General features: G+C 40.0%; 1 protein-coding gene across 4 annotated transcripts in view; it reads right to left on the bottom strand.

Annotated features, from left to right (window-relative positions):
* PLXNC1 (plexin C1) overlaps positions 1-26,978 on the bottom strand; it is a 142,045-nt gene that overhangs the window by 60,655 nt on the left and 54,412 nt on the right. For all 4 annotated transcript variants that reach the window (XM_023631795.2, XM_070254487.1, XM_070254488.1 and 1 more), the window contains 6 exons: positions 26,358-26,472; positions 18,360-18,507; positions 14,966-15,053; positions 12,875-12,977; positions 12,633-12,734; positions 2,240-2,379 (listed from right to left, as the gene is read on the bottom strand). In XM_023631795.2, the coding sequence (XP_023487563.2) occupies positions 2,240-2,379; positions 12,633-12,734; positions 12,875-12,977; positions 14,966-15,053; positions 18,360-18,507; positions 26,358-26,472 (696 nt within the window). The remainder of the gene's footprint in view (positions 1-2,239; positions 2,380-12,632; positions 12,735-12,874; positions 12,978-14,965; positions 15,054-18,359; positions 18,508-26,357; positions 26,473-26,978) is intronic.

Genomic DNA, 26,978 nt, shown 5'->3' with positions numbered 1-26,978 from the left:
CAAAATGTTGATGAGTTTTGAAGCTGGAGGATGGGTGCAAAGAGGTTCCTTACACATTTCTCTCTTGTGTATGTCTGGAAATTTCCATAATGAAAAGCGTAAAAAAAGAAGTCCCAGGCAAGCAGTGGGAGGGTGGAACCCAACCCCGGGCAGAGATGGGAATCTGCCATCCAAGGAGCAGAGAGCTAGCGACAAAAGTCCATGACAAACGGAGGAATATCTGAGTCAACCAGCATTGCAGGCACGCTGCCTCTCGAGGAGGCTTTGGACTGAAAATGAACTGGGACTGTCCTGGGTGCTCCTGACAGCTGCAGGGCGTGCCCTCAACACCCCTCAGGAGTCAAAGCAAAGGCTTCTACGATATCCCCTGTGTAACCTGCAGCTCCCTCTGTGCATCACATCACAATGACCCTCCAGAGCACAAATCATTAAGACTGGGTTGTGTCTGAATGATGCTCAGTATAATTATGCTACATGAGACTCTGTTATTACTACCTAAAGGACACGTGCGTGGTTGCTAACTTTAATACACATATCCGTTAAGTAGTAATAATAGTTTCTAACAATAAGGCAAATTTAACAAACATTGGAATCAGTTTGTACCTACAGTACCTCCGATTTACATTCTAAGGTTTATATTCAGAGCCAAGCTCTAGGAAATTCATCGTAAAATGGCTGATCATTAAAATTCAAACTTGTTTATTAATTTTGGAAGAAGACAGAAATGTGTGTCTCATTCCACTAATATTTTCGTATTTTTCTCTTCAGAATAATTAGGCATTTATAAAAATAGCATATTAAAAGAGTTTGGGATTACGGCGTGAACTCAGAGATAAGATTAACTGGGTATTACGTTTACTGCTCATGAACTTGGGTTCGCCACACAGATGTGGTTACTGGAATGCTACATGCAGAAAGGTCTCGTAGTCATTTAATTTAATAACTGCGATATCTCAAGACACATTCAGAATCGAAATGAGAGCATAAAGTCAGAAACAGGGTAATGCTCTGCAAAACTACTTATTTTCCAGTGAAGTTGATTGCCTTTCAGTGAACACACAGGGGTCTAACTTCACAGATTTCGCCACACAAAATGAAAGATTTTTGCAATACGGTATTTAGCCAGGATAAATGGCACAAAAATACCTATGTTGCATAGATACAGCCACTAATGTGTGCTTGATAATTCTGGTAAATAGCAGAACAAAAGAAAGCCACCGATGAGCAGCTTTCTCCATCAGGATGACAGACATCCCAAATTTACTGCTAGGAGGGGAAGAGGACGGCAGTTTATATGCAGCTAATGAATTAAAACAGAAAATTTAGTAAATAAGTGTGGCAGGTTAAAATGCTGTACAAATCTGTGTTAGTAGTTAAAAACCAAAACACTACACTTCAGCAGATTGTCTTCAATACATTTCCATGATGAGAACAAGCTCAGTATTATCCTTCATGTCGACCATAACATCTTTTACTTCAAATTAGCCCAAACTTATAAAAGCTAACAAGCAGAAAACTCAAATTTTCTATTGTGTTATTATTATTACATCTCTTTGGGGGAGGGTAACATTTGCACAAGGATGTCTGTGAGACACTGAAATTATTTTGCTCTCAAAGTTTCACTGAAAGGATGAGTTAGGGGAAAAGAAACCATAGAAATAATGATGCTCAAGTGGCACACTGACAAGATATTTGTGTTGAGATGTTTTGTTCTTTTTTTTTTTCCCCACTACTAATATATGTTCCATTTAGTTATCATTTGAGGCTGAAATCAATCCAAAAAAGAGAAGGCTACACAGAGTAAAATGGATCAGGAAGTTTCTTTTTTCAACTTCGGGCAATATATTGGAAGAACAGCCATATTTTCCCATCAATTCTGAGGCCGTCAACTATTTCTCTAAGCTGATCATCTTCAAAATGATGGTTTCTACTCAAAATACTTGATTTTGTTAATGAAAACAAATCAAGACCCCGAACAGACAACAGCCTGAAATTATTGTGTACTGAGATTTTGGGGGTAACACGGGACAGATTCTCTCACAATTAACTTCAAATGTATTGTTCAAATTAACTTACTTATTGAAATTGTGTTACATCAAATATGCAGACTAATTGGCCCACATTGGCACATGGAAATAATTTGATTATATCAAGATTATAATCACAGTGACATTCTTTTGGCATAAGTTTTAGCTTTTTACTATATTACCATAAATAAATTACTAATATTTCAACTCACACATCCTTATCACAAGTACTGGTTCCTTTCAGGATCATTGTGATGTTAGATGCCTGGGTAAAGTTTGCTCCTGTGACCGTCACATTACTTTTCCCCAAGGTCGATATCTTTTGTGGCTCAATGGACCTAACGTAGAAGACCTATTGGAAAGAAGAGATTAAAACACAAAATCAAAGCTAAGAAATGGCATTGTTCCAAAAAATCTGTTTATGTGCTACAGTTCGAAGAAATCACTGGGAAATTACAACATTTTGCAAACACAGCAGACAGTGTTTAATGAAATCAATGAATTCGAGGAAGAGTGCTGAAGATTCATGTCTCTCAACATGCGACAGCATGAGGTCAAACCAATTAGTCTTTGTCTCACAAGACAGCTGAAAACACAGTTGAAGAGTCTGACATTCTGTTTGAAGAGTGAGATATCACGAGAGTCTTAAAAATGCTCACTGCCTTACAGCCTCTGGAGGCTCACAGGATAACAAAATGAAGGAAGAGACAAGGAGTCCACTGACCGTAGGCCAACCACAGACTCATCATTAAGTTGGAATAAATGTCATTCTGGATAAATTTAATTCCCAAGAAAGCAATTCCTGTGTTTTGTTTGTTTCAGTTAGGCTATTTGAATCAAGGAGGATCCTGCAGGGAAAAAACCTTGAGAGATCAATTAGTTTAGTCACTGAATAACAAGTAGTTGGATGCCTAAACCATTGTGGCCAACGGTTTCTTCTCCACAGCTTGCAGGTATCATCATCTCCTCCTTGGTACCCATTACAAGTTTTATCAGGCCTTTCTTTATCAAGAAAGTTTCCCTTGGAATCACCTGATACCTGGCCCCAAACTATGGAAGCTCATGCACCTTACTTCACCATTTGCAAAGTTGAATCAAATTCCCCTAAAAAAAAGTCCTTTATTTGATGGCAAGAATATTTTCCCTTTCAAAGACAAAACAATTCTGATTTCTTTCACTTTTTCTCCTACTGTTGATTATTTCGATCATTTTGTTGTCCTTTTGTAGACCATTTCCAGCAAGTTTGTATTCTACAATATGGCAACCAAAACAGGACGCAAGTTTCGAAAGTTCTGGCCAATATAAAGTGCAGCAGATCTTTAGCATGAGTGAATTTCATACTCATACTCTTGACATTTGAAAACAATCCCCAGATCCAGAGACACATAATCACTGAAATTTGGCTAAGCCATAAATGCCAAGCGTATCCACTTATAGGATAAGGTCTAGGAGGAAGCCACTTAAGACACTGGGAGAGCTTCAGTCATGTCCACACCTGCCTACCACCTGCTTCTTGAAGGAGCCTAGTATTTTCTGCTCCTTTGTATGTGTAACGCTCACCATGGCGCCCTGGTTGGGCTGCTGGCACTGACCATTCTGCTGAAAAAAAAAAAAAAAGGGATGTTCTATCACTCTGCTCCTCGGCAAACACAGGCGCTATGTGATAGGGCAGTCAGCATCACTCATTATCACTAAGCATTTGTTTTGCAGACTGAGGTAAATTCATCGTTAATGTTATCACAGCAATGATGGAGTGTGACAGAGAACTGATTTTGGTGGAAAATTTATTTTAATCACTTAGTAAAGGACTTTAGCCCTGTATTTATAGAAGAATCACGAAGGGTCTGAAAGGGTCACTTTAATTATCCCGTTATACGTGACTGCATTTTATGGGGGAAATTACCTGCAAGAGCGGTACTTGGAATGGGGGGATTAGCCAAGAGTTCAAGACAAATCCCTTGCAAATGTCAAGTGTGTGTCGGATACCAAAAGGCTTAGTCTTTGCTCTGACACGGTGACAGCTAAGTGAACAAGTATTTACGGAGCACCGACAGGGTCCCTAGGACAGCACTGGGTGTTGTGGGGGACACACAGTTTACGTGTGCACTACATTAGGAGTTGGTAAACGACTGGATTTGCCTGTAGGAAGCCAGATCCAATCCATTGCTTGTTTTTATATGGTTCATGAAAAAAATGTCAAAAGAAGAATATTCCATGACACGTGAAAATACATGAAATTCAAATTTCAGTGTTCCTAAATAAAACTTTTTTGGAACACAGCCACGCCCATTCATTTATGTATTGTCTGTGGCTGCTTTCGCACTACAGCGGCAGAGCTGAGTAGCTGCGACCGAGACCACATGGCTTGCAAACCCTAAAATATTTACTGTCTAGCTCTTTGTAGAAAAATTTTGTGATCCTACAGCAGAGGAGTCCATTGTCTTCCTAGGGGGACAAGATAAATGGTGTGTTTGTAAACCTCAATGCAGACGCATATTTACATACCAGTCAACTATGATTCCCAGGTTTCTTTCTAGATAGCCCATTGCTTCCTATATTTACACTGTTGACATCTGCTCAAGCAAAATTTTCAAACGTGCCAAATAAATGCTGCTTCTCTAGTTTCAGCAGAGGATAAAGAGAGCCTTATAACTAATGTATGAAAGATTTTTAAGGGAGTTATATTTTGCTCTTTAAATGGCTCTACAAACACCATCAGAGGACCTGCCACGGCGCCTTAAAAACTTTTTTAGACAGTCCTGCTACTTCAAAGGATGTCATTTTAAAATCTTATTGTCTAGGGAAGTTTCCATTGGCTGTTGAGGATGGAACCCAGTCCTGCCTATCTCCTGAAGGCAGATGCTTTTCAAAGAGGGTCAGATTAGCCCAGCCACCTTTGTTTCCTGAAGAACCTCTGCTAATCTTAATAAGTGAGTCCAAGAGCTCTCAAGAGGACCTCATTAAATAAACGGTGCAGGTATCAAAAAAAAAAAAAAAAAGAGAGAGAGAGTAGCTATATGGCTGTACTATCTGGCTGCAACAATTCTTAGAAATATAACATTTTCTATTTTTACCGATAAAGATCTTTAAAAATCCAGTACAGACCAAGGCAAAGAATGATTTCCCCACAAATATTCCACACGCTCAATATTGTAGATCTATTTTCGTATTTTAATTAAGAGTTAATTCACAACCTGGCATGAAGTCGTGGACCCCACAAGCTTACACACAGAAGGGGGTGGTTAATGTAAAAACATCACCTTGCTCTATTCAAAGAGACAATTACTTAGAGCCCTACAGTGAAATTCCTCCCTCATCCTATGCCCAGGATTTCCAGATATCAAATCAAAATACCATCGACTGGAACCCTCACGGCCCTGTGCTGTCCAGCACTTAACCTCAGAATAGCCCACTTCCTGTCAGCTACATTTTAAAAACTTGAGTTACTTGTAAATGGCTGTACAATTTTAAATTATTTAACAAAATACTATGAGCTCTCTTCACTCACAAGTTTAAATCACTCCCTGTTTTGTATAAGAAAGCATACGAGAAACTGGCTAATTGAGTGATTACAAAATACTCAACTGTTTTCATTTTTTTAAAACTAAGTGATTATAAGATATTGGAAATAACACAACCACTAAGAAATAGTTCTCTTCAAAAAGGTCTAAGAGAGGATTACTCCTGACAGTAAGAATACCTTTTGTGAAGTCTGCCATCAACACAATTCAAATTACCATGACATTAATGGAGAAAATACTGCTATGATTGAAAAGAATATCGGAAAGAGGTACATGAGAAAGGCTCAGTTTATTAAGACCAAATTGTACTCTACTAATGTGTTAAAAAAAAAAAATCTGAATATAGCAAAGTTCTCTGTAGGCCTGGATCTGAATCAACACTCAATAAAACGTCTCTCAGATTTTCACTCTTGAAATTGGTTCAAACGGGCCTGGATAAAAAGTCACATGGATTCCAAACCAGCTGGAAATCTGAAACCAAAGGACGTTAGAGAGATGAAAGGCAGCACAAACTAATTAAAGGAAAGCGTCCTGTAGGGCCCTACAGGGGTGAATATTGGGTTCAGAATTATTTAACATCTTTATTAATGACTGAGAGGGACGGAAGTAATATATTAATGAAATGTATAAATTGAGAAGAGTGGTAACCAGCAGTGGAGATAGTAAAGTGTAAGAGGAGGTGAGAGATGGAAAGAAAATAGCAAAATGCAATCCCACCAAAGAAAAATTAGAGCGTTCAATGGAACAAAAAGGGTATCCCTTGGATGCTCAGCCCCCAGGCTCCTTCACGGGGACACTGGTAGAGGCCCCAGGAAACTTTGGATGTAACTTCTAGTTGGTCCCAGGAACTGCCAAGAGTTAGAATGCCTACTGAGAGAGGCCTGGATACCAGGGAGAAGGTGACAGGAGAAGGCCTTGTGCTCAAAGGTCAAGGCTGGCTTCTCCGACCTGGGGACTCTAAAGTGAGACTGACAAGGTAAAGGGTGGGGCTGCGAAGGCCGCTCCATACAGTTGTCACTCTGGGTCACTGAACCTTCAGACTGCAGCTCCTCAGAACTGGACTGGGTGACCAGGACTCTGTGACCAAGGAAGGCAGCTCTTCCCCTCCAGGAGAGACTCCTGATTGCAAATTAAACCCAGCCACTCAAAATCCACCCTCGGCCAGATTTCCACTTCAGCAGGAGATTCTTGCTGCTCCACTCTCCTAAGGGCCTCAGTTCTCCTCTCAAGGCCTCTCCTGCTCTCCCAGTCTTGGAGAAGACACCAGCCTTGCCTGGGTCCGACTCCTTCAGTCTGACACACCCCAACCTACCCCTCTCTTCTCGAGGCTTTGACGCTCATACACTCCCCTCACAGCCTGCCCAGGTTGGAGGTCTTTGTCCCACCCCACATCTGCGGCACAGATGAGGCAGGCTTTGCCAGCCTAATGCCAAGAGAAGCCAATATTAGGTTTCTCCCTCCTGGACTGACTTTTATCATCCCTATTACACGGTTTAACACTTGTTCAATTGAGGTCATATAGCATAGAGCAGTGGTTGTAACAGTGGGCTCTGGAGTCAGACTGTCCGGGTTCAAATCCTTTGCCTATCATTTATTACCTATTTACCCTCTGCAAGCCAACATTTCTTTGTCCATAAAATCAGGAAAATAAGTCCATCGTGAGGCTTAAATAAAAAGATCCTCTGCGCTCTGGATATAGCATAGGCTCAACAAATATTAGCTACCACTACAATTTAGTACATTCTGGCATTCCTTCTTATATATTCTTCTGTTGGGCACACTCACCTGCTTCATGAAAATGAATCTTACTTCCTCCAAAATATAAGTTCTACAACGTAAGCTCCATAGGGTACACATTTTGCCTGCCTGTCTAGCACAGAGCAGGGTTCAATAAACACATTTTGAACGAATGAATCAACGAACAATCAGAAGCGAATCTCACAGCACCTAGCACAGTGCTAGGCCCAAAGAAGCTACTCAACAAAGTATCTATTAACCCAGGTATATATTAAACTTCATTTCACTTTTAAAGGCAAGGTCGCTGAAGGGCCAATTTGGATTGCTTTTGAGAAATTTAAATGCACATTCAAAAGTGACAGAGGAAGAGAAGAGCAGGTACAAAGAAGAGAAAGAAAGAACAATTTGAATATAAATTCCTCGAGAGCAGGAGCCACGGCTTTGTACGGTGTCTTTCTACCCTACAGCGATAAGTCTATTGTGAAGAATAACAAATATTAGAACAACATCATATCATAGATCTTCACACCTTTCCTTGAGAACAGGAAAGAGAGGGCAGTCACCTCTTCTCTCAGCAGGTGGGGGCACCAGATATAAGACTGCTAAAAGGAAATGAAGTTAGGGCAGGTGACAGGGCCAACCACCGACTCAGAGAGAGACCAGCCCTCATAGCTGAAAATGCTTCTTATCCAAAGGGCAGACATCAGTTTTTGAGTTCGTTTCCTTATTTGGGTGATGCTTTTCCTTAATGCAGCTTTCCTGGTAAATGACAGCATAGGTTTTCAGGCCAGAGTATAGGGACGGGTCATAGGGTCATGAAACAGTGTGAAGGCAACAGGTCCAAACTGGGATTGAACCAGGAAGCCTGTCTCATAAGTACCACGTCCTTGGCTGAGCAAATTCCTAATTAAAAAAATAAAATGTCATAAATCAGAACTATGGACAGATGAGACTAAAAAAAAGTCTTCAATAGCATTCTATTGCTACTGGAGAACAAAGTCAAAACTCCTAGGCCTGGTATGTAAGGCCTGTAAATGCAGGCTCCAGGGTCCTTTCAAACTTGCGTCCCATAATTTCCTGCATCCTTCTGCTCCAGCCAAATTGATTACTTGGGGTCTCCTATAATGGGTGTCCTGGAATTTTCTGGTGCGCCACTATGCTTTTGCTTATGCTAGTCACTTTGCCTAGAATACCCACTCCTCCGTCTCCACGTGTCTGGATGCTTCTCGTCCCTCAAAGGTCAGCTGAAACTCCATCTCTGTCAATCAATCCATCCATCAATCAAAGACTTAACCAACCACACTGATTAAGTGTGTTTAACTGCCAGGCACTGGGTTTAAACAAACAGGAATGACTAGGACAAGGCCCCAGGCACAGAGAGGCTCTCTGGGTTTGTATACTTTCTGGTACTTTCCCTATGTTAAGGATTTTTATCTTGTATTCTCATTTATGTACTCATGTAAAAGATTCTTGAAACTGATTCATTTGTGTCCTCCTCATGGTATCCATGGAGCTCAGTATGATGGCATCTCCCTGGTGCTCGATAGATACCTGTGGGAAGAGTCAAGCCAAGCTCAGCATCATGAAGCTTAAGATTGGTCTGCACCGTTCACATCTCGTGTCCCCAGTACCTGGCACAAAGGAAGCACTCAGTACCATATGTGATGTGGGAAGATGCCTTGAAGAAAGCTCTTAATGGCTTTTCTGCTAAGACAAGAGTGTTTGGTGCTTTATTCATGGCCAACACAAGGACCCAAACTGAAACCTTGGATTTACATGTTCCACATGATAATGAAAGACAGCAGTGTTTCACAGAGCATGAGAAATATCTCCTGCAACAAATAATACTCCATTCCTTATCAACCAAAATTGAGATTCTGTTCTGAATTTTATATTTGAAGACAAAATTTCAGTATTAACAAAATGTCTTCCTTCAAACTAAGAAGGGTCATCCACAGAAGCATGGAAGCTAAGTCTGGGTTTTTGTTTATTTCAGCCTCTTCCTGCTTTCTTGGTAACCCTGGTTCTTTTAATCACAGTGTCAAAGGTCAAAGCATGCAGGAAGACACAATACAAGAAAACAGGATGCAGAGACTTTATTTTTTTTCTTTAAAATAAGAGAAATTTAAAAAGCCATCGCCTGGGCCACTACTCAGCAATAAAAGGAATAAACTATTGCTACGTAAAGGAACTTGGATGAATTTCCAGAGAATTATATTGAGTTAAAAAGGCCAAACCCAAACAGGTTCATCTGGGTGATTCCATTTATACGAAATTCTTGACATGATGAAATTATAGAAATGGAGAACAGATCAGTGGTGGAGAGTCAGAGATGGGGAGTGGGAGGGAGGAAGGAAGTGGGTGTGGCTATAAATGAGCGACCTGGAGGAACCTTGAGGTGACACAGCTGTTCTGTATCTTGGCTGTTGTCATTGTCAATATCCTGGTTGCGATATTGTGCACTACTTTTGTAAGATGTTACTATTGGAGAAAACTTGGTAAAAGATACATAAGATCTCTCTGTACTATTTTCTTACAACTAGAGGTGAATCTACAGTTATCTCAAAAAGCTTAATTTTTTCCAAAACAATCTTGAAAAAGAAAAGCAAAGTTGAAAGACTCACGCTTTCTGATTTCAAAACTTATTACAAAGCTACAGTAATCAAAATGGTGTGTTATGGGTATAAAGACAGACATATAGACCAATGGAATAGACAGCCCAGAAATAAATCCCTGCATATATAGTCAAATGATTTTCGACAAGGGTGTCATGACTATTCAATGGGGAAAGGACAGTCCTCTTCACAAGTGATTTTGGGAAAACTGGATATCCACATGCAAAAGAATCAAGTTGGATCCTTAGCTTACACCATACACAAAAATTAACTCAAAATGGATCAAAGCCCTAAATCTAAGAGTTAAAACTATAAAACTTTTGGAAGAAAACATGGGGGGAAAGCTTTAAGACATTGGATTTAGCAATGATTTCTCAAATATGGTACCTGAAGAACAGGCAACAAAAGAAAAAAATAGATAAATTAGCCTTCATCAAAATTACAAGCTTCTGTGCAAAGGACACAACCAACAGAATGAAAAGGCAACCTACAGAATGGGAGAAAATATTTGCAAGTCATATATCTGATAAAGGGTTGATATCCAGAATATATATGGAACTCCTACAACTTGACAACAACAAAAACATCCAACAACCTGATTAAAAAATGTGCAAGGACTTGAATAGACAGTTCTCCAAAGAAGATATACAAATGGCCAACAAGCACATGAAAAGATGCTCAATATCACTAGTCACTAGGGAAACGCAAATCAAAACCATAATGAAACACCAGTACGATGGCTATCATGAAAAAACCAGAAAACAACAAGTGTTGGCGAGGATGTGGATTGGAATGCTTGTATACTGTTGGTGGGAATGTAAAATGGGAGAGTGCTATGGAAAACAGTATGGTAATTCCTCAAAAAATTAAAAATAGAATTACCATACGATGTAGCATTCCACTTCTGGCTCTGTACCCAAAAGAATTAAAAACAGAGTCTTGAAGTGATATTTGTACATTCATGTTTATAGCAGCATTATTCATAATAGCCAAAAGGTGGAAGCAACACAAGTGACCATAGACAGATGAAGGGATAAACAAAACCTGGTATACGCATACAGTGGAATATTATTCAGCCTTAAAAAGGGAATCCTGATCCATGCTACAAAATGCATGAACCTTGAGGACATTACGTTAAGTGAAATAAGCCAGCCAGGAAAAGACAATTCTTGTATAATTCCACTTTATGAGGTACCTACAGTACAGCCATGTGTCGCTTGATGGGGATACATTCTGAGAAATAAGTCCTTAGGAATTTTGTCGTTGTACTAATTTTATGGGCCCACCGTTGTATATGTAGTCCATCATTGACCAAAAACATCGTTATGCGGTGCGTGACTGTGATCAAATTCATAGAGAAAGCAGAATGGGGGCCGCCAGGAGCTGGGTAGACGGCAAAATAGTTCCTGGTCGATGCGTAGAGTTTCAGTTTTGCAAGATAAAATGTGTTTTGGGGATGGATGGTGGTGATGGTTGCACAACAGTGTGAAGGTACTTAAGGCCACTGAGCTGTGCACTTAAAAACTGTAAAGACGGTAAATTCTATGCTATGTGTGTTTTACCAAAATTTAAAAAAAACTGAAACAACAACAAAGAGAAGTTTAGTTTTTAAAAAAGCCACTACCTCCTTGATCCAAATTCCTGTTGCTATGCCTTAGTTTTATTTACTACCGGGAAGAGAAAAGTAGCCACCACTTAATAAAACCTCAAAGACTTTCAAAGCCTGGAGATATTGGCACACAGGCTTTTTTTGATGCCTTTAATTAGCTTCATAATGCATTTTGGTTCCCATTCCCTCGCCTGGTACTTAATTCACCTAAAGTTACTATCAACTTTTCAGTCGTGATTAAAAATGTGCTACTTATTACTATTGACACTTGACCTTAAATAACAGCAAATGGATAAATCAAAGCCACAGATTAGCCATGAAATAGAAAACTGAGTCTTTAAAGGAAAAAACATGTTGTCTTTAATTTGTCTGCTCCCCCTAGACCCCAAGGTTAATGGGAGCAAGAACTTGTCCTTTTATTGCTTTCCGTAGTAGATGCTCAATTAACTCCCAGATGAAACCAGCACTTCCGGGCTCTCTAAGCACAGCCACCATGTTCTGCCTGGAAATGTTTACACTGTCACATCTTCTGTTTTCAAACATGTCTGTTAGTTGAGCTTGGTGGTTCACTATTAAGAAAATAAGAGGAATTTCCAAGGAAATTTCATGAAAAATAACCACTTTTGAGAAGCGGAGAGAAATGCACATTTATTATATAGAAACAACTCTGTTTTGGCACTATTCACTACTGGGTAGATTGTCTCTACAAAGTAAAGAAAATCCAAACGAGGTTAGTTTGCATACTTTGCATAGACTCTCTCCTACACATTACCCCCAGAAATGCAACCATAATACGTGGTTCGAATTGAAATCCCCTCTGTGCTGTGTGCTATATTTCCTTCTAACTCTCCCCAAGTGAGCCACAAAGTCACCTTTAAAATTTTACTCTTACCGGAACATCATCATTTTTCATAATTACAGATTTTTAATTTCTTTAATATGAGTGTGCAGCCTTTGATGTATTGAGCCAATTAAATGAAACTTGGTCAAAAAACCAAAGGTAAAAAAAGGGAATTTTGGTAGAAAGTAAAAAAGGGAATTTTTAAAAGGAACCCAAAGTAGTGGTTGTTGCTGTCATTTAAAGGGGGATTTTTCCATTATCGATACAAAAAGAGGGGCTGACCTGCAAGCCCTTCTTGGTTCTGTCACGCTTATTCTCCTTGAGTCTTCCTCCTCCTGCTGTCTCGGGTGGGATCCACTTCCCAACAGCAACTTGGCAGAGCGTCTGAAATTAAGAATATTCCTTCAACACCCAAAGAGCTGGGAAATTCAGAGTTTGAAGAGAACACAAAAGACAGGCTGGGATGGGCAGTCACAAATATTTATTTTTGGTTAAATCTTATAGTACCAAAAATGTCACTTTACCTGGTCTCTGTTGTAATCAGAAGGGTCACAAGCTCTGAAGGGATGGATACACCGTCTCTCACTTTTACACCAAGCACAGCCAGTTCCAATACACACTGCGCATCTGGCAACACGGAAAACCAACTTAATGCCTACAGTTTTAGGAAAATGTTCATACCCTAGAATTTTCCTCTGTGACGTGGCGTGCAAGCATTTAAAAGAAGAAGAAAAAAATCCCCGGACAGACTGTGAGGAGCCCAGGGATGGAAAACAGTCCTTTGAGGCTGGGGATGGAGCACTGACTTTGTGCCCCGCTCTGGGCAGCCCTCGGGCTGACGGACTGTCATCCCACCTGCAGGGGTGTTGCCATGGAAACCTGAAGCTGGGGTCACCTGCTGCGCTGGTAGGTAACAGGAACCTGATGAATCTGTTTCTGAATCCAGTTCTGCTATTTGTCTACACTCCCGTAAGTCTCGCTCTGGAGGCTGAGCCCCTCCCCTCCCCCCAGATCAGCAGGCCCTCACTCCCTGGAACGGGTAAGACTGCAAACTGCCTCGAAGATGCGAGACCAAAAGGGTTATCTGGCAAGCAGAGCGAACGGGTGCCAGTGTTTGCTTTTTAATCGAATTAAGGAAGAATTGCGTCTACTAATCAAATAATCTATCATGCATGGCTAACAGCGGAGGACTTGAAAATCACTTATTAGGATAATTGGAGTTAAAGAAGGAATGATAAAAATGGAAATCGAGGTTGGTCTGGAAATGGAGCCAAGGGAGGCCAGGAGAGGTCTCAGCCGGGAGGATGGTGAGAGGACCCCATTTGTCTTTTATATACTCTTCAAGAAATGCCCAAGCATTCTGAGATTCTGACCTATAGAAACAGCAGTTTCAACGGGAGAAGAAAACAGACTCGCTTAAGTGTTTACCTGGCCACCTATGTGCACAAGTTTGTGATTTGTACTCCATTGTTACCCCTCAGGTATGAGCACCATACTGAGTGCTTTTTGAAGGGAAGTGGGTGCCCAAGGAAAGGCCACGCGTCCTCTGGGGAGCGCCGGGTCTCAGGTCTGCTTCTGAATTATGTCATAATTGTGGTCCCTGAGGCAAGTCACTTCCTTTCCTCTTGCCTTGACAATGGGGATGGGGGAGCTGCATTACGTTTAAACTTTGAGCTCTACAATTCTATTTACCTCTCCACTTTTTCCCCATTTTCATGGACTTCTGAGGCTTCTTCTATCAGGTTTGGATTTTTCCCTCCCTAAATTCATTGTTTATTAGAAATAACCGAACTCAATCCTTCTTTCAAAGTGCCTTGGTGGTAAAGCTGAGGTCCGGGGGCTCCTGTTCTAATAGCTGTAGAGGGGCCTCCCAACTCAGTTTCCGGATTGAATTCATCTCCCCATAGAAAAAACGGTTTCCAGGCCAGGCCAAAAGAAACTGACATCTGGTACTCATACCACTCAATGAACTACAGAATCACTAATAATACAGCTTCCCATTGTTTCCATGGGAACCTCCATCCCATCTTCCCACTGGAAAATCAGGAATCTGAGAAATATATTTCCTCTGTCTTCTCTGTGCTTTAGAAGCGAGGAGTGAGGTGTGTCCCTAACTCAAAGGGATCCATAGCTCTCAGGGACAAAGGTGGTGAGAAAAAACAAAGGAGGGGAGGGGAGGAGACAGAATGAACATGTTCTTCTGATGAAAGAGATTTCATCTGGTCCTTTTCCTTGAGTATGACCTCCCCTTATCTCATGCTCACATCCTCTCCCAGAGCCCAAATTCCCAAAGCCATTCTGATCAGAGGGGATCCCAGCAGCACCTCTTCTGCTGTACTTACTTCAAGGCCACCCCCCGTCTTGGGAAAATGGATTTCCCTGTTGGGAGGAACTCTTAACACAGCTGTGTGCTCCTTAGCTGCTCTATCTTACTTAGGGCTTGAACGAGCTCGCTGATTGGCTGAGGGGCCTTCCTATCTCCTTTTAGGTCATGCTCCAAAAGGCACTGTGGGAAGTTCTACTCCACAAAAGAGTTCTTCAGCAAAGTGAGGAGTAAAGCAAATCAATAAATTAAAACCAATGAGAGAATATTTAAATTTCAAATAAAATCTTACTCTCTTAATGATGAGCAGTTGGTAAAGTTGAATCTTTTTGATAAATGCCAAGCATCGAAGGAAAACGTCACACTGACGACTAAAGCATCTGGAGCAAAGGGGGGAAAAGAGTCATTTATGGTGCAATCCCGCTACCGTCAAGCAAAGCTGTAAATGCCGAAAATAAATATTTTTGCTTCCTCCTCGGGGAGGAGGGGAGGGTGTGCCAGCTGTTTGCTAACATTTCAATCAGTATGTGGTTCCTTCCCCTTGGGCCAGTCACGTCAGGCAGCCAAAGGGTACAGCGCAAACCTCTAAACAGAGCCAGGCCCACCTCGCGTCCCAGGCCTCCCACGGATAATCACTAGGAAAAAGCCATTTTACAGCTCATTTACATCACTATCTCAGCTTGTAATTGGCCACAGCATAAGAATGAAACAAGTCACCCAGCAAGAAGCGCCTAGAACATGATCACCAGAATGTTAGGAAGGAAATTCTGCAGCTTCAGAAAAATCCGCACTTCAAATATTTACCTACCAATCTCTAAAGGGTGGCTCCCATGGGCTGGGATCCATGATCTTCTTGGAGTCAACTGTTGGCAAATCTATGATGAAGGTTTTCTTATTTGCTTTTGAAAACCTACCCATTGGTTAGAAGACCCAAAGGAATAAAGGAATAAGAAAGATAAAAACTGCTAAATTGGCGTTAGAAAAATGTTGTATTTCCTGTATCTCTTTAACTTACCTACTCTATCCAAGGTGATTCCCAACCCAAGTGTCAATCAGAATCACTTGACATACTGGATTCCAGAGCCATGCTCCTAGGTATTCTGACTTAGGTGGCTCGGGTGGGTCTGGGAATCTGTGGTTTATACTGCTCCCCACGTGATGACTGTAGCCAGCCAGGTCTGGGTGCCACAGTCTGGAGCAGCACCTTTCAAATCCTGTTGTGTCCAGGGACAAGTGCTACTCTGTGATGTCTTCACTGTTACCCATTTTGGTATTAATATCGTCTTCCTTTTATGAATTAATGGACAGTGTAGATGATACTTTTCAAATGAAAGTCTTTACTTGATGAAATAAGAAGTTGGTCTAACTTTGTGGGCACCTCTAATTTTCTTACTGAAATTTTATTAGTGTGTGATTCTAAAAGTTTGAGAATCCTCACTTTAAGGTGCTTCTCACAGCAATAAAATGCATTCTGAAAGCTAGGATGCCACATCAAATTCTGCTCACATAACGTGGGTCTATGTGAAATGATAATCTTCCGTTCTAAAGACAAGGAGCTTTGGAGGGCTGGCATGGCCTTTCACCAAGAGTATTTGAACAGACACTGATACATGTTAGTAGAAAAAAACACATGGATAGTAAGCACTAAGGGGTTCCCCGTGAAAATCCACGTCAATGGAATCCACAAGTGTCCAGTGATGAAGGCTCGCAAAAGTTGTACTTTTCTGAGTATCAACTGTGCATAAAACACTATTGGGAAATATCTCAAGGAAATGAATACATATGGTCTCTGCTCTGGAAGCATTTACAGTTATTCTGGAAGAGATAAAATAACTTAGGTGAAAAAACACAACAACGACAGCACAGTCACCGAAATACCCTGGGAATGGTTTGAGCCCCATGTAGCACCTGGGCACCAAGACTGGGGTGTCTGTTGGGGACCCAGGGGGTGCTAGAATGATGGGGACAGTTAGAGAAGAATCTGGCAAGGCTGTAGGGAAGAGGTGACACCCCCTGCAATGTTTCAAAGCAGAATGGCAACAGGATTTGGTGAAAGGAGTGAGGCCACTCTAGGCTGCAGACAAAGGTTTGGCAATGGCCATTGTCTGGCTGAAGGTAACAGGGGAAGTGAGTGGGTTTGCCTGCTCAGAATATGCAAGGCATTCAGAGAAAAGGGCAGGCTAAGGTTGAGTGCAATTGATGGAGGCTCTAAAAGCAACCAACTGGCTTTACAAGATCTCAAATACTGCAGAAGCATATTTTATAGGTGAGCAAGATCTGCATTTTAATGACCAAAATTAACTAGAAGCCTATCACAAAGCCTGCATAGTGTGGACAAAGAAAAGCGGAAAACTGAGATCATTTTCCAAGCAAGTCAGACTCAAACAGCCACCACAAGCCCAGTGGCTGAGAGGCATTTCTAAAGCTCCGGTCTCTGGCCTGGTGCATTCAATTCCCTTTTGAGGGATTCAGGACTAATTGAGTAACACCAGCTCTCGCCACAAAACTCAGCTCCGTTATGATCTTCACCCATTCTAGGAGGCCTGCACCATGAACTTGACTTTTAGTCTTTCTCACCCAGAGGGACTCATGAATCCTCAGTCTGTCCATTGTAACTCCTAACCATCTCTGGAATCCATCCACTTCTCTCCACCGCCATCTGCCTCCAACTACTCCAGCCATCACTGTCACCCTCACCTACATCACCACAGTAGCTTTCCTTCCATCCGATCTTTTGGGACTCTGTCCTTCCCTCCTCTAGCCCATTCTTCACCTGCAGGCATTCATTCATTCATTTGTTGGTTCAACAAAAATGTATTGACTGTAAATGGCTACATTGTGCCAGACACTTTCTGCCTTCTTTGGGATCCATTTTCTATCACTCTGCTTTCCACCTGTCCCTACCCCATTTGCCTTGGCCATGTAGAACCTCCTTTGGCTCCTCAAACAAAGCTTTTTCTCACCTTCTGGCCATCACACTAGTTGGTCTCCGCCTAGAATACTATTCCCTCTCTTCTTTGACTGGCTCAACCCCACTCATCCTCCAGGAAGCTTTCCTTGTTGCCTCGCCACCTCCCCTCAAGTCCAGTTAGGTTCCCCATTCATGTGCTTCCCATGGTACACTACAGTCCCTGTATTTACACACTGCATTGTAACGAGCAGTTCCCTTGTCTCTACCCCAGGAGGCTATCAATACTGTGAGCAAGAACCAGGTCAGTCTTTTTTGGTCACTGTACCCCTAGCATCTAGCACAGTGCTGGCACATAGTAGATGTTCAATAAATATTTCCTGTATGAATGAATGAATGCAATGCACTTAAGATGATAGAACATTGGCTGTACTATTTTCTCATCTCACAAAGGGCAATCCTAGCTTTTCAGGTTTCTAAATTATCTGAACCATTTGGGTAGAGTCAGCTCAATGGTTCCTTGCTTTATTCCACTCTCCTATCCAACTTACCCTCCTCTGTCATTCTCCAGTCATATGTGATAGTGGGGGCCTGCAGTTGTGGGATGAAGTATGTCAGAGGTGAGCAGAACCACCGGGAGAGGCAGGAAGCAGGGGACAGGGACACAGCGACTATTTAGATTCCTTGTCATTCTTCATGCTTCCTGGGTAACCTGAACTCAGGACGTTCTCGTGCCTTCTTTGCTTTCATACTAAAGCCCAGAATCGAGTCCACTTACCTTTGTCAGGTGATCTGGTGGGGATGTTACAGGTGCAGGTCTCGTTCCCCCGACTTTTACCCTTGCAAAGCTCCCTGGTGGAGTCCACGTTCTTCACCACACACTCTGAGTGTCTTGGAGAGAAGCTTCCCACCACGGTCACAGTAGTCTATGTAGGGAAGAAGATGACACAGGAACCAAATCACTATTTCTGCATCATTTCATCCATCCTAGAGCCTTAAGTGAATTCACTCTTTGACTTGCCATAAAAGGAGAATTTCTCAGATCGCTGATGGAAAGAAAAATGTTTTATTGGCTATTTGATTTGATCTTTTGTGAATCACATATTCATATCCTTGGACCATTTTTCTGCTTTGTGTATATTTTTCTTATCAATTTTAAGAGTGCTCTGTGTAGTATAGATATTAATCCTTATCTGTCATATTACTGACATATTTTCTCTAATCTACTGTTTGTCTTGCAATTTTGTGTGTGGTATCTTTCACCCTACACAATGTGTTTTTATGTAATCAAATACAGCGTTTCTTGTCTTGGTGATAAAGTTCTTCCCAAACTCTAGCTCATAGACAAATATAAAGTTGTTCCACTGTCTTCATTGTTTTAATTTTTAAACATATATCTTTAAGCCATCTGGAATTTATTTTTATATATAATGTGAGATAAGGGTCCAAATTTATTTTTGTCCAGATAGCTAATCAGTTATGTCATAACCGTTTACTAAAAAAACTCTCCTTTTCCTACCCAACTAAAATACCACTTTTGTCATATATTAAATTACCATATATCTGGAATCTATTTCTGAACTCTGCACTGTTGCAATCATCTATTGATCTTCTTCTATTCCAATGTCATCAAGTTTTTGCTACTGTGACTTTAAATATATTTAACATCTGATAAGGCAACTCTCTCCTTACTTATTTTTATTTTCATAATTTTCTTAGCATTTCCTAGACATTATACTTCCATATGAACTTTAAGGTCATTTAACACAAATGGGTTGAGGAGACTGTGAGTTTAACTGGAATTGTACTAAATATATGGATTAATTTTAGAAGATTTTATATCTTTATGCTATTAAGTATTCTTATCCAAACACGTGATATTTTTTTCATTTGTTTCTGTTTGGTCCAGGGTTTATTTAAGAGGGTGTACCTTGATTTCCCAGGTGTTAAGATATATTTTTATCTATTTATTTCTTATTACTAATGTTATTATAGTTAAAGAAGGTGGTCTGTGAAATCTACTTTTAAGATTAGTTAAGATTTTGTTTGTGGTCAAACATATGCTCAGATCTGGGGGGAGGTGATGATGTGTGTGTGTGTACACAAAGGGACACAAAAAGAAAATCCTGAAATCGTCCCCTAATTTTCCCAAATGAATCATCTAAAGGAACAAGGCAGCCAGTTCTTCTGTTGAAAAGAACCAATTTTCCCAGCACAAAAATGAAATGATAATTCTATGATGTAAGAGAGTGTTAGCTGATGCTATGGTGGTAAGCATATGTCAAATATAAATGTATCAAATCAACATGTTGCACATGTGAAACTTACACAATGTTATATGTCAATTATATTTCAGTTAAAAAAAGAAAATGAAGATTAGCAAAAAACAAACACAAAAGAAAAGGATTTTGAAGGAATTAATATGCAAAGGTGGGCCCCTTTTGCACCAGTTGCAGGAAGGGGATCTGGTGGGAAGAAAGGCTAACCATGAGGAAGCAGGGAGCAGAGGAAGGGGTAACCCTGTCACCTATGATCGAGAGCTGTGGTCCCAGACAACCTGGGAGGTGGCCACCTTCTGTTGTATTTCTGACCTCTGCGCAGACTTTCTGCAAGGCCAGCTAAGGCTCTGCTGTCTCTCATCCTCTAATAAGTGTGCTAAGTCTATTCTAGCCCTGGGGTCACTCCTATCTTTCCATTTTCAAAAAAATTCTTTTTCTGGGCCACAGAATCATGCTGGAGAAGGCAAGTTCTTACAGTCCAACTTCAACTGGACTGAAGTCCAACCATCTCTATGGGATGTGAGCATAGTAATGAATCCCAAACCGTTCCCACTAGCTCGTCTTCAACAAATGGCTAAACTCTCATTCATGCTGCTTTCTTCAACCCAGCATTTATATCTGCACCACACACTTTAGCGCATGATAACATCACATAGTATCTTGTATATGTATATGTCTTACATTTATTTCATTGCTCAAACAAGAAAACAGAAGTATCAAAGTTTTTTTAAATCCTATTTTCACCAACTGTTTTAAATTTTCCACATTTCCTTCTACTTCTCACACACATAGTTTTTATATAACTGTAATCATTGCATTAATTTATTGTATAAATATTTATCAACCACTTAACATGTGCCAAGTACTGCACAAGGTACTGAATACTTTAGTGAACCCAACAGCTACAGTCCTTGCTCTCAAAGACCTTACAGTCTGCTAGGAGTATGGAAAAGAGCACCAGACTAAAACTGGAGTGCCATATAGTATTAAGAGATCATTAAGAGATGATAGAAGCTTAGGCTAGGATGGTACAGTGGAAATGGAAAGAGTGACAGACTCAATATACCCTTTAGAGGTAGCTTGGGGCAGGATTGGAAGTGGGGCATGTGGATTTAGAGAATTTCGATGAGGAAGTGGATGGATGGAGATACCATATACTGCGATGGGACACACTGAGGGAGAGGCAGACTTTGGGTGGAAAAGTCAAGACTTCGGTTTTGGATGTGTTTAGTTCAAGATATTTGCATGATAATCAAGAAGATGTGAGCCTGGAGCTCAGAGGAGGCTGGTGATAAAGGAGACATGAACATATAGATGGTGTATAAAGCCCTGGGAGTGAATAAGATTGTCTGTGGACAAAGTACGTAGTCAGAAGAGAAGAAGAGCCAAAACTGGGTCCCAAACAACTCTAATATTTAGAATCAGAGAGAAAAGGAGCCAGCAAGGGAGGCTGAGGCATGGCCAAAGAGAGGAAGAGAACATGGAGAGGGCGTGCCCTGGAAGGCAGTGGAAGAGAGAGTTTTAAGAATGCTGCCAATGGGCCTAGTAAGATAAGGACATATAGTGTCTGCTGGAATGGCTATATGGAGTTCACTCCTGCCTTTAGCAAGAGCAGGCTCAGGGGAAGAGTGGGACAGAAGAAGTTGGAGTTGATCTGAAAATAGGAGGTATTTTTCAGCTTTAAAAAGCTGAAGCCCAACATGGGAATCCTTATCAGGTTGCTGGCTCTTTCTTGAACTAAGCTGGATAAAGATGGAATGAAGACACAAAGGGTCAGACGAGATAGAGAGAAAGTTTGAATGTCAATTAGCTGGTAATGTTCTTGGGGCCAAAGAACATCTTGCTGCATAACATTCTATCAGGTCAACAGACCTTATTTTACCTAAACGTTCCCCTTAAGGCCAAACAGTTTGGCTATTTCTAGGGTTCTCATTCTATAAATGCTACTGCAACAGCATCTGCATGCTGATGGTTTTTCTTCTTTCAAGTTACTTCTTCAGAATTCTAAGTCTGGAATTAGTGCTTTAAATAGAATGAATATATTTATGACTTTTGAAACATATCACCAAATTGCCTTCCAAAAAGGTTATGTTAATTGGCATTGCCAACACTTGGTGTTAGCATATCTTATTATCACCTTAATTTGTATTTACTGGATAACTGGTGAAGTTGGACATTTTTCTGTGTCTGTGTCTAACTCTCTAAACCTCCTCTTGTGAGAATACATGCTTTTGCCCACTTTTTAGTGTCTTGATATTTTTGTTTTTAATTTCTCCTAGTTTTAATATCCTGCAATTAATATTTTGCCTGTTACAAATGTTCTGAAGTATGTGCTTTAGTTATCTATTATTGTTTGTCGTATAGGTTTTTTTTAAAGTAAGTATAGGAATTTTTTTTGTTATTACATACTATGTAGCTTCAGAGCTAAGAAAATTGTACTTCCAACTTACCTGATGCTCAATTCTATTTTCTGTTAGCATTTTATATGAATTTTCTAATTAGCCTAAATTTATTTTTATATTTAATGTAAAATGCAAATTGTTTCCATATTGTAAGCTTATTTCAGCATCTTTTAAGAAATAATTATTTCATTTCCTCTTATTTTATGATATCAGATCTTTAAAATGTTACATCTATTTCTAAGCCTTCTACTCTATTCCGTGAATCTATTCCTATTTTAAAACCAGAATCATGGGCTGAATTATTGTCACTCTATATATGTGTACAATCATATGGAAATGGTCTTGCTTAAATAATTTTCTTTTTTCAAAATACATTTTGGATATTCTTGACTAGTTCATATTATTTTAGATAAATTTTTTCTTCTTCTTCTTCTCCTCAAAGCCTCCCGGTACATAGCTCTATATTCTAGTTGTGAGTGCCTCTGGTTGTGGCATGTGGGACACTGCCTCAACGTGGCCTGACGAGCGGTGCCATGTCCACGCCCAGGATCTGAACCGGCGAAATCCTGGGCTAAAGAAGCGGAGTGTGTGAACTTAACCACTCAGCCACGGGGCCAGCCCTTTAGATAAATTTTATGTTAATTTTAAGACAAAGCCTATTCAAATTTTCACTGGGATTACATGAAATCTAGAAAATAGACTGAGGAAGAATTGATATTTTTATGATATCTTCCTGCAAAGAAACGTAGTATGTAGGTCTGGATATATTCAAAATGTTTTTGTCATATTCTAAGAAAATACCTTGTGTGGTTTTGATTTTATTTATGCTTATGTTTAATTGATAAGCTTTCCTTGTTATGAATTATACATAGCCTCAATAGACCACTGCCCTACTATCTAATTACTATTAGGAAGAATTGTTTAAGACAAGCTGTTGCATGGCCAAGCTATTATTTTTGGTAGCTGGCTTCAACATGTATCTCCTAGTAAAAATTATTTTAAAATACAGATTATAGACCTCACCCTTCAAGTTTATGCCTAAGTGTTTCCAGTGTTTTTAATAAATGAGATCTGTTAACGCACGTTAACAGTTTGTCCTACCTCACATGCAGTAAGGTTATCGATATTTGAATGTTTATTAACATTTAGCACTTCATTTTACTTTCATTAATTTGAATAGTTCTAAAAGCTAATATACTTAGATTTTGCAGATGTACAACCACTTAAGTTTAGCAAATAATGATATTTTTGTCCATTCCGATAATTATTTCTGTTGCTTGTTTGTTGTAGTAGTGCACTGGACAGAACTTTAAAAATAATGTTGATTGTATCCACGACAGTGGAATTCCTTGGTTTTGTTCTGATTTGTAAAAGAATGTTTCTAGTGTCTCTCCTTTAGGAACCACGCTGTTTGTGGGAAATACTTTTTTCTTTAAAGATCGGTACCTGAGCTAACATCTGTTGCCAATCTTTTTTTTTATTGTTCTTCTCCCCAAAGCCCCCCAGTACACAGTTGTATATTCTAGTTGTAGGTACTTCTGGTTGTGCTATGTGGGACACTGCCTCAGCATGGCCTGATGAGTGGTGCTAGGTCCACGCCTAGGATCCGAACCGGCAAAATCCTGGGCCGCTGAAGTGGAGCACGTGAACCCAACCATTTGGCCATGGGGCTGGCCTCTGGGAAATACTTTTATTCTTACTTTTCTTCTGTTTTTATCAGTCTAAGCCATTTTCACTGAATGTTAAAATCTCTTTATAGGTATACAAACACATAATTTTACATCATGCATAAATGGGATCCTGTCATATATCCTTTTTGTGTTTATCGTGTATGTGAAGATTTCATTTTTCTTCTTGACTTGCCTCTGCCTTGTCTCTCCACCACATCAGTCATTCTCTCAGGGGAGCCCATATTTACAAGCTAGTAGGAATTTTTCCATATTTTTCTCCAATCTCAAATCATATATACACACACATATTACATAGGGACATTCTTTGATCAATACAAGATCATGCTATACACACTTTTCTGCATCTTGCTGTTTCTACGCAACAAAATCTCATGGAAATCCTTCCAATACAATTGGAATTGCTCTAATTGTTTCTTCTTAATGCCAATTCCTTAATGAGGATGAGGATATACTATCTTCTAATTGTTCTGTGTAAAGAGATGGAGCTTCTTGGGAAAAGAGGCTCAACATTATATGGTTTTTTCTGTACCTAGAAAGTTACTAGAATGTTACTAGGTATACGATGATCAGTTAGAAAAACCCTGAATCAAGCTGATAGACAGAATTGAGGAAAACCATAGACTGACATCTCTGTTGGTCAAGATCAGGTATTATTTAAATAAATAAAGATCTGAGACTTTCGGGTAAGTCATAGATAACCATACGGATAGGAAATATTTTGAAATAAAATGACCAAGAGATGGAGTCAAACATCTTATCAACATTATTAAAATAATCAGTCCAAAGTTGGTTTCAAAGAGTAGCTTTACTCAAATTACTAAATTCTTATCGCTTTTACCTTGAAAGTGATAATAAGCTGGAGAGAGCGAGGTAACAGTTGTGTGGGAAGACTCTAGAGTTATTAGGGTAAACCACAGTGGGATTCAGGGTGGGGAAGAAAGCACTAGTGGTTGTTTGAGTAGTAAACATTTTCTGTGATGTTCCAGACTAGATATAAACGGTAATTAATTTATATTAGTAAACCCAAAGATGGGTAAGCCAATTATGTAAGTTGCACTTTTTATTCAATGAATAAGTTACTTTTCCTCACTATGTTTAGCTGAAGTATTACCCTTAAAATTTTCAAGATGATAACAGAAAAAAAATCTTGCATAATCTTAACCACTCATCAGAGTCCTGGGTGTATTCAAGGATTACAATATTTTCTACCATTCTCTATCAGCACCAAAGTAGCTATTTTTCAGACTGATAAGAAAAATTAAAATCTGGCCATTCTTGTGCTTAGAGGCCCAGCATCTTTTTCACAGAATCTACTCACTCTTGACTCAGGGCTGGTGGAAGTTGGATGAAGGCTTTGAAAGTTCCTTTTTTACGCCCCCCCCCCATCCCTCCCACCGGGCCCCAGAAGAAAATAGTGACAGCAGCCAAATAACTTTAAATCCATGCGTTCTGATCAGTTATGACTTGAAAGCTTGATTCTTTATTATTTGTCACTCATTAAACGCTCTGGCTCTCCTTTATTAAATGTTAAATCATCTTAAGTGGTATGGTTCTTGCTATTTGAAATGGCAAAGTATAAGGGAAAAGAGAAAGTGGCCCATCTCCTTGTTAATGTGGCATTCAAATAAAACATAGCAAGCTCAACAGGCAGGTCAACTGGCTGCTGATGGGGCTTCTGTACAATTATTCATAATACAAGAGCCATAATTAGGGAAAAAATGTCTCCTTGCAGTACCACTGAGATTGCAAGGCAAAAATTCCATTTTCCCATAGGTCATGGTTGGTATGTGAATAAGACAATGTGTGAATGTGCTCATTGCTTCCTTTCCCTCATCCGATGACAGGGCTGATGTGCTGCCGATGGTGGTACTGCCACAGCAAGAGCCCACTGGCTTTCCTTCCAAGGACCCTACTTGCAATAGTCACTGCCCACATTGGTTTTTCTCCCTCAAATACTGCTTGAAGCCATGTTCGTAAGATAGATGTCAGGAGAAGCCCGAATACATTAGGAAAAACAAATTCTACACTTAAGCCATATTTCAGGAATCTTGTTGACCATACGTCTGAACAACTTTTTTCTCTATTTTTTATCGCTATGTTTTTCTACTATATTAAAAGTCCATCTTTTCTTTAAATTCAACTATTGAGGGTCATCTTCAGCTCCACAAGATAATAAACTCCATGAGGACAGGCCCTGGATGTGTCTTGTTCTCTGCTACGTTCTGGGCATCCTGCAGGGTGTAAGCCATCCTGTAGGCAATCAACATTAGTTAACCAAATGAACAGACTCTCATAACTAAGCTTATCTGACTGCTTATTAACATTTTATGGACAGAAGGAAGTTAGCATCAACGGTACAAAAGGAGACAATACAACAGACGCAGATTAAAATCTTTCCTCTTACCTTATTTTTACTTCCTCGAAACATGTGAATTTGAGGGCACTCTTTAGCTCCAGATGAAATATCCAGCCAGTTTTCTGAGTTCTGTAAATCTACACAATCTTCTTTAAAAGTACATCTATTTAAAAAAAAAAAAAGGCAACAAAACAGTAACCCCACACATGTATTAGTTAAAACTTTCTCATACTTGGCTTCAGTACGAAATGCCGGGTTTTGTATAGCGGATTATTGATTTTTTGCAAGAATAGGAACATGATCCTAAAACCATGAAAAGCAACAGGAAAATGGCAGAGTGTTTTCTCCACCATGCCTAGGAGCAGAGAACAAACGTAGTCAACACGCTGAACTTAGCCATCTCTCAAAATGACATTGCCCAATACATCCAAAGCACTTCCTCTCATGGATTCTAGAATTAAAGAACTCCCTTCTAGAAAAATTGAGCAAAGAGCCCAAGGAAAGGTTGACAGCTTGTATAAATTTTTGGTTTGTGATTCATTCCCAGCATATCAACCTATTGTGTAGCTTTTTTGTTGTTAAAAAGTAACAAAGCAGGGCTGGCCTGGTGGCATAGCAGTTAAGTTCACGTGCCCTGCTTTGGCAACCCCAGGTTCACCAGTTCGGATC

This window comes from Equus caballus, chromosome 28 (assembly GCF_041296265.1).
Source record: "Equus caballus isolate H_3958 breed thoroughbred chromosome 28, TB-T2T, whole genome shotgun sequence".
Taxonomy (NCBI): Eukaryota; Metazoa; Chordata; class Mammalia; order Perissodactyla; family Equidae; genus Equus; species Equus caballus.
This window is presented reverse-complemented; position numbering and strand designations above follow the sequence as displayed.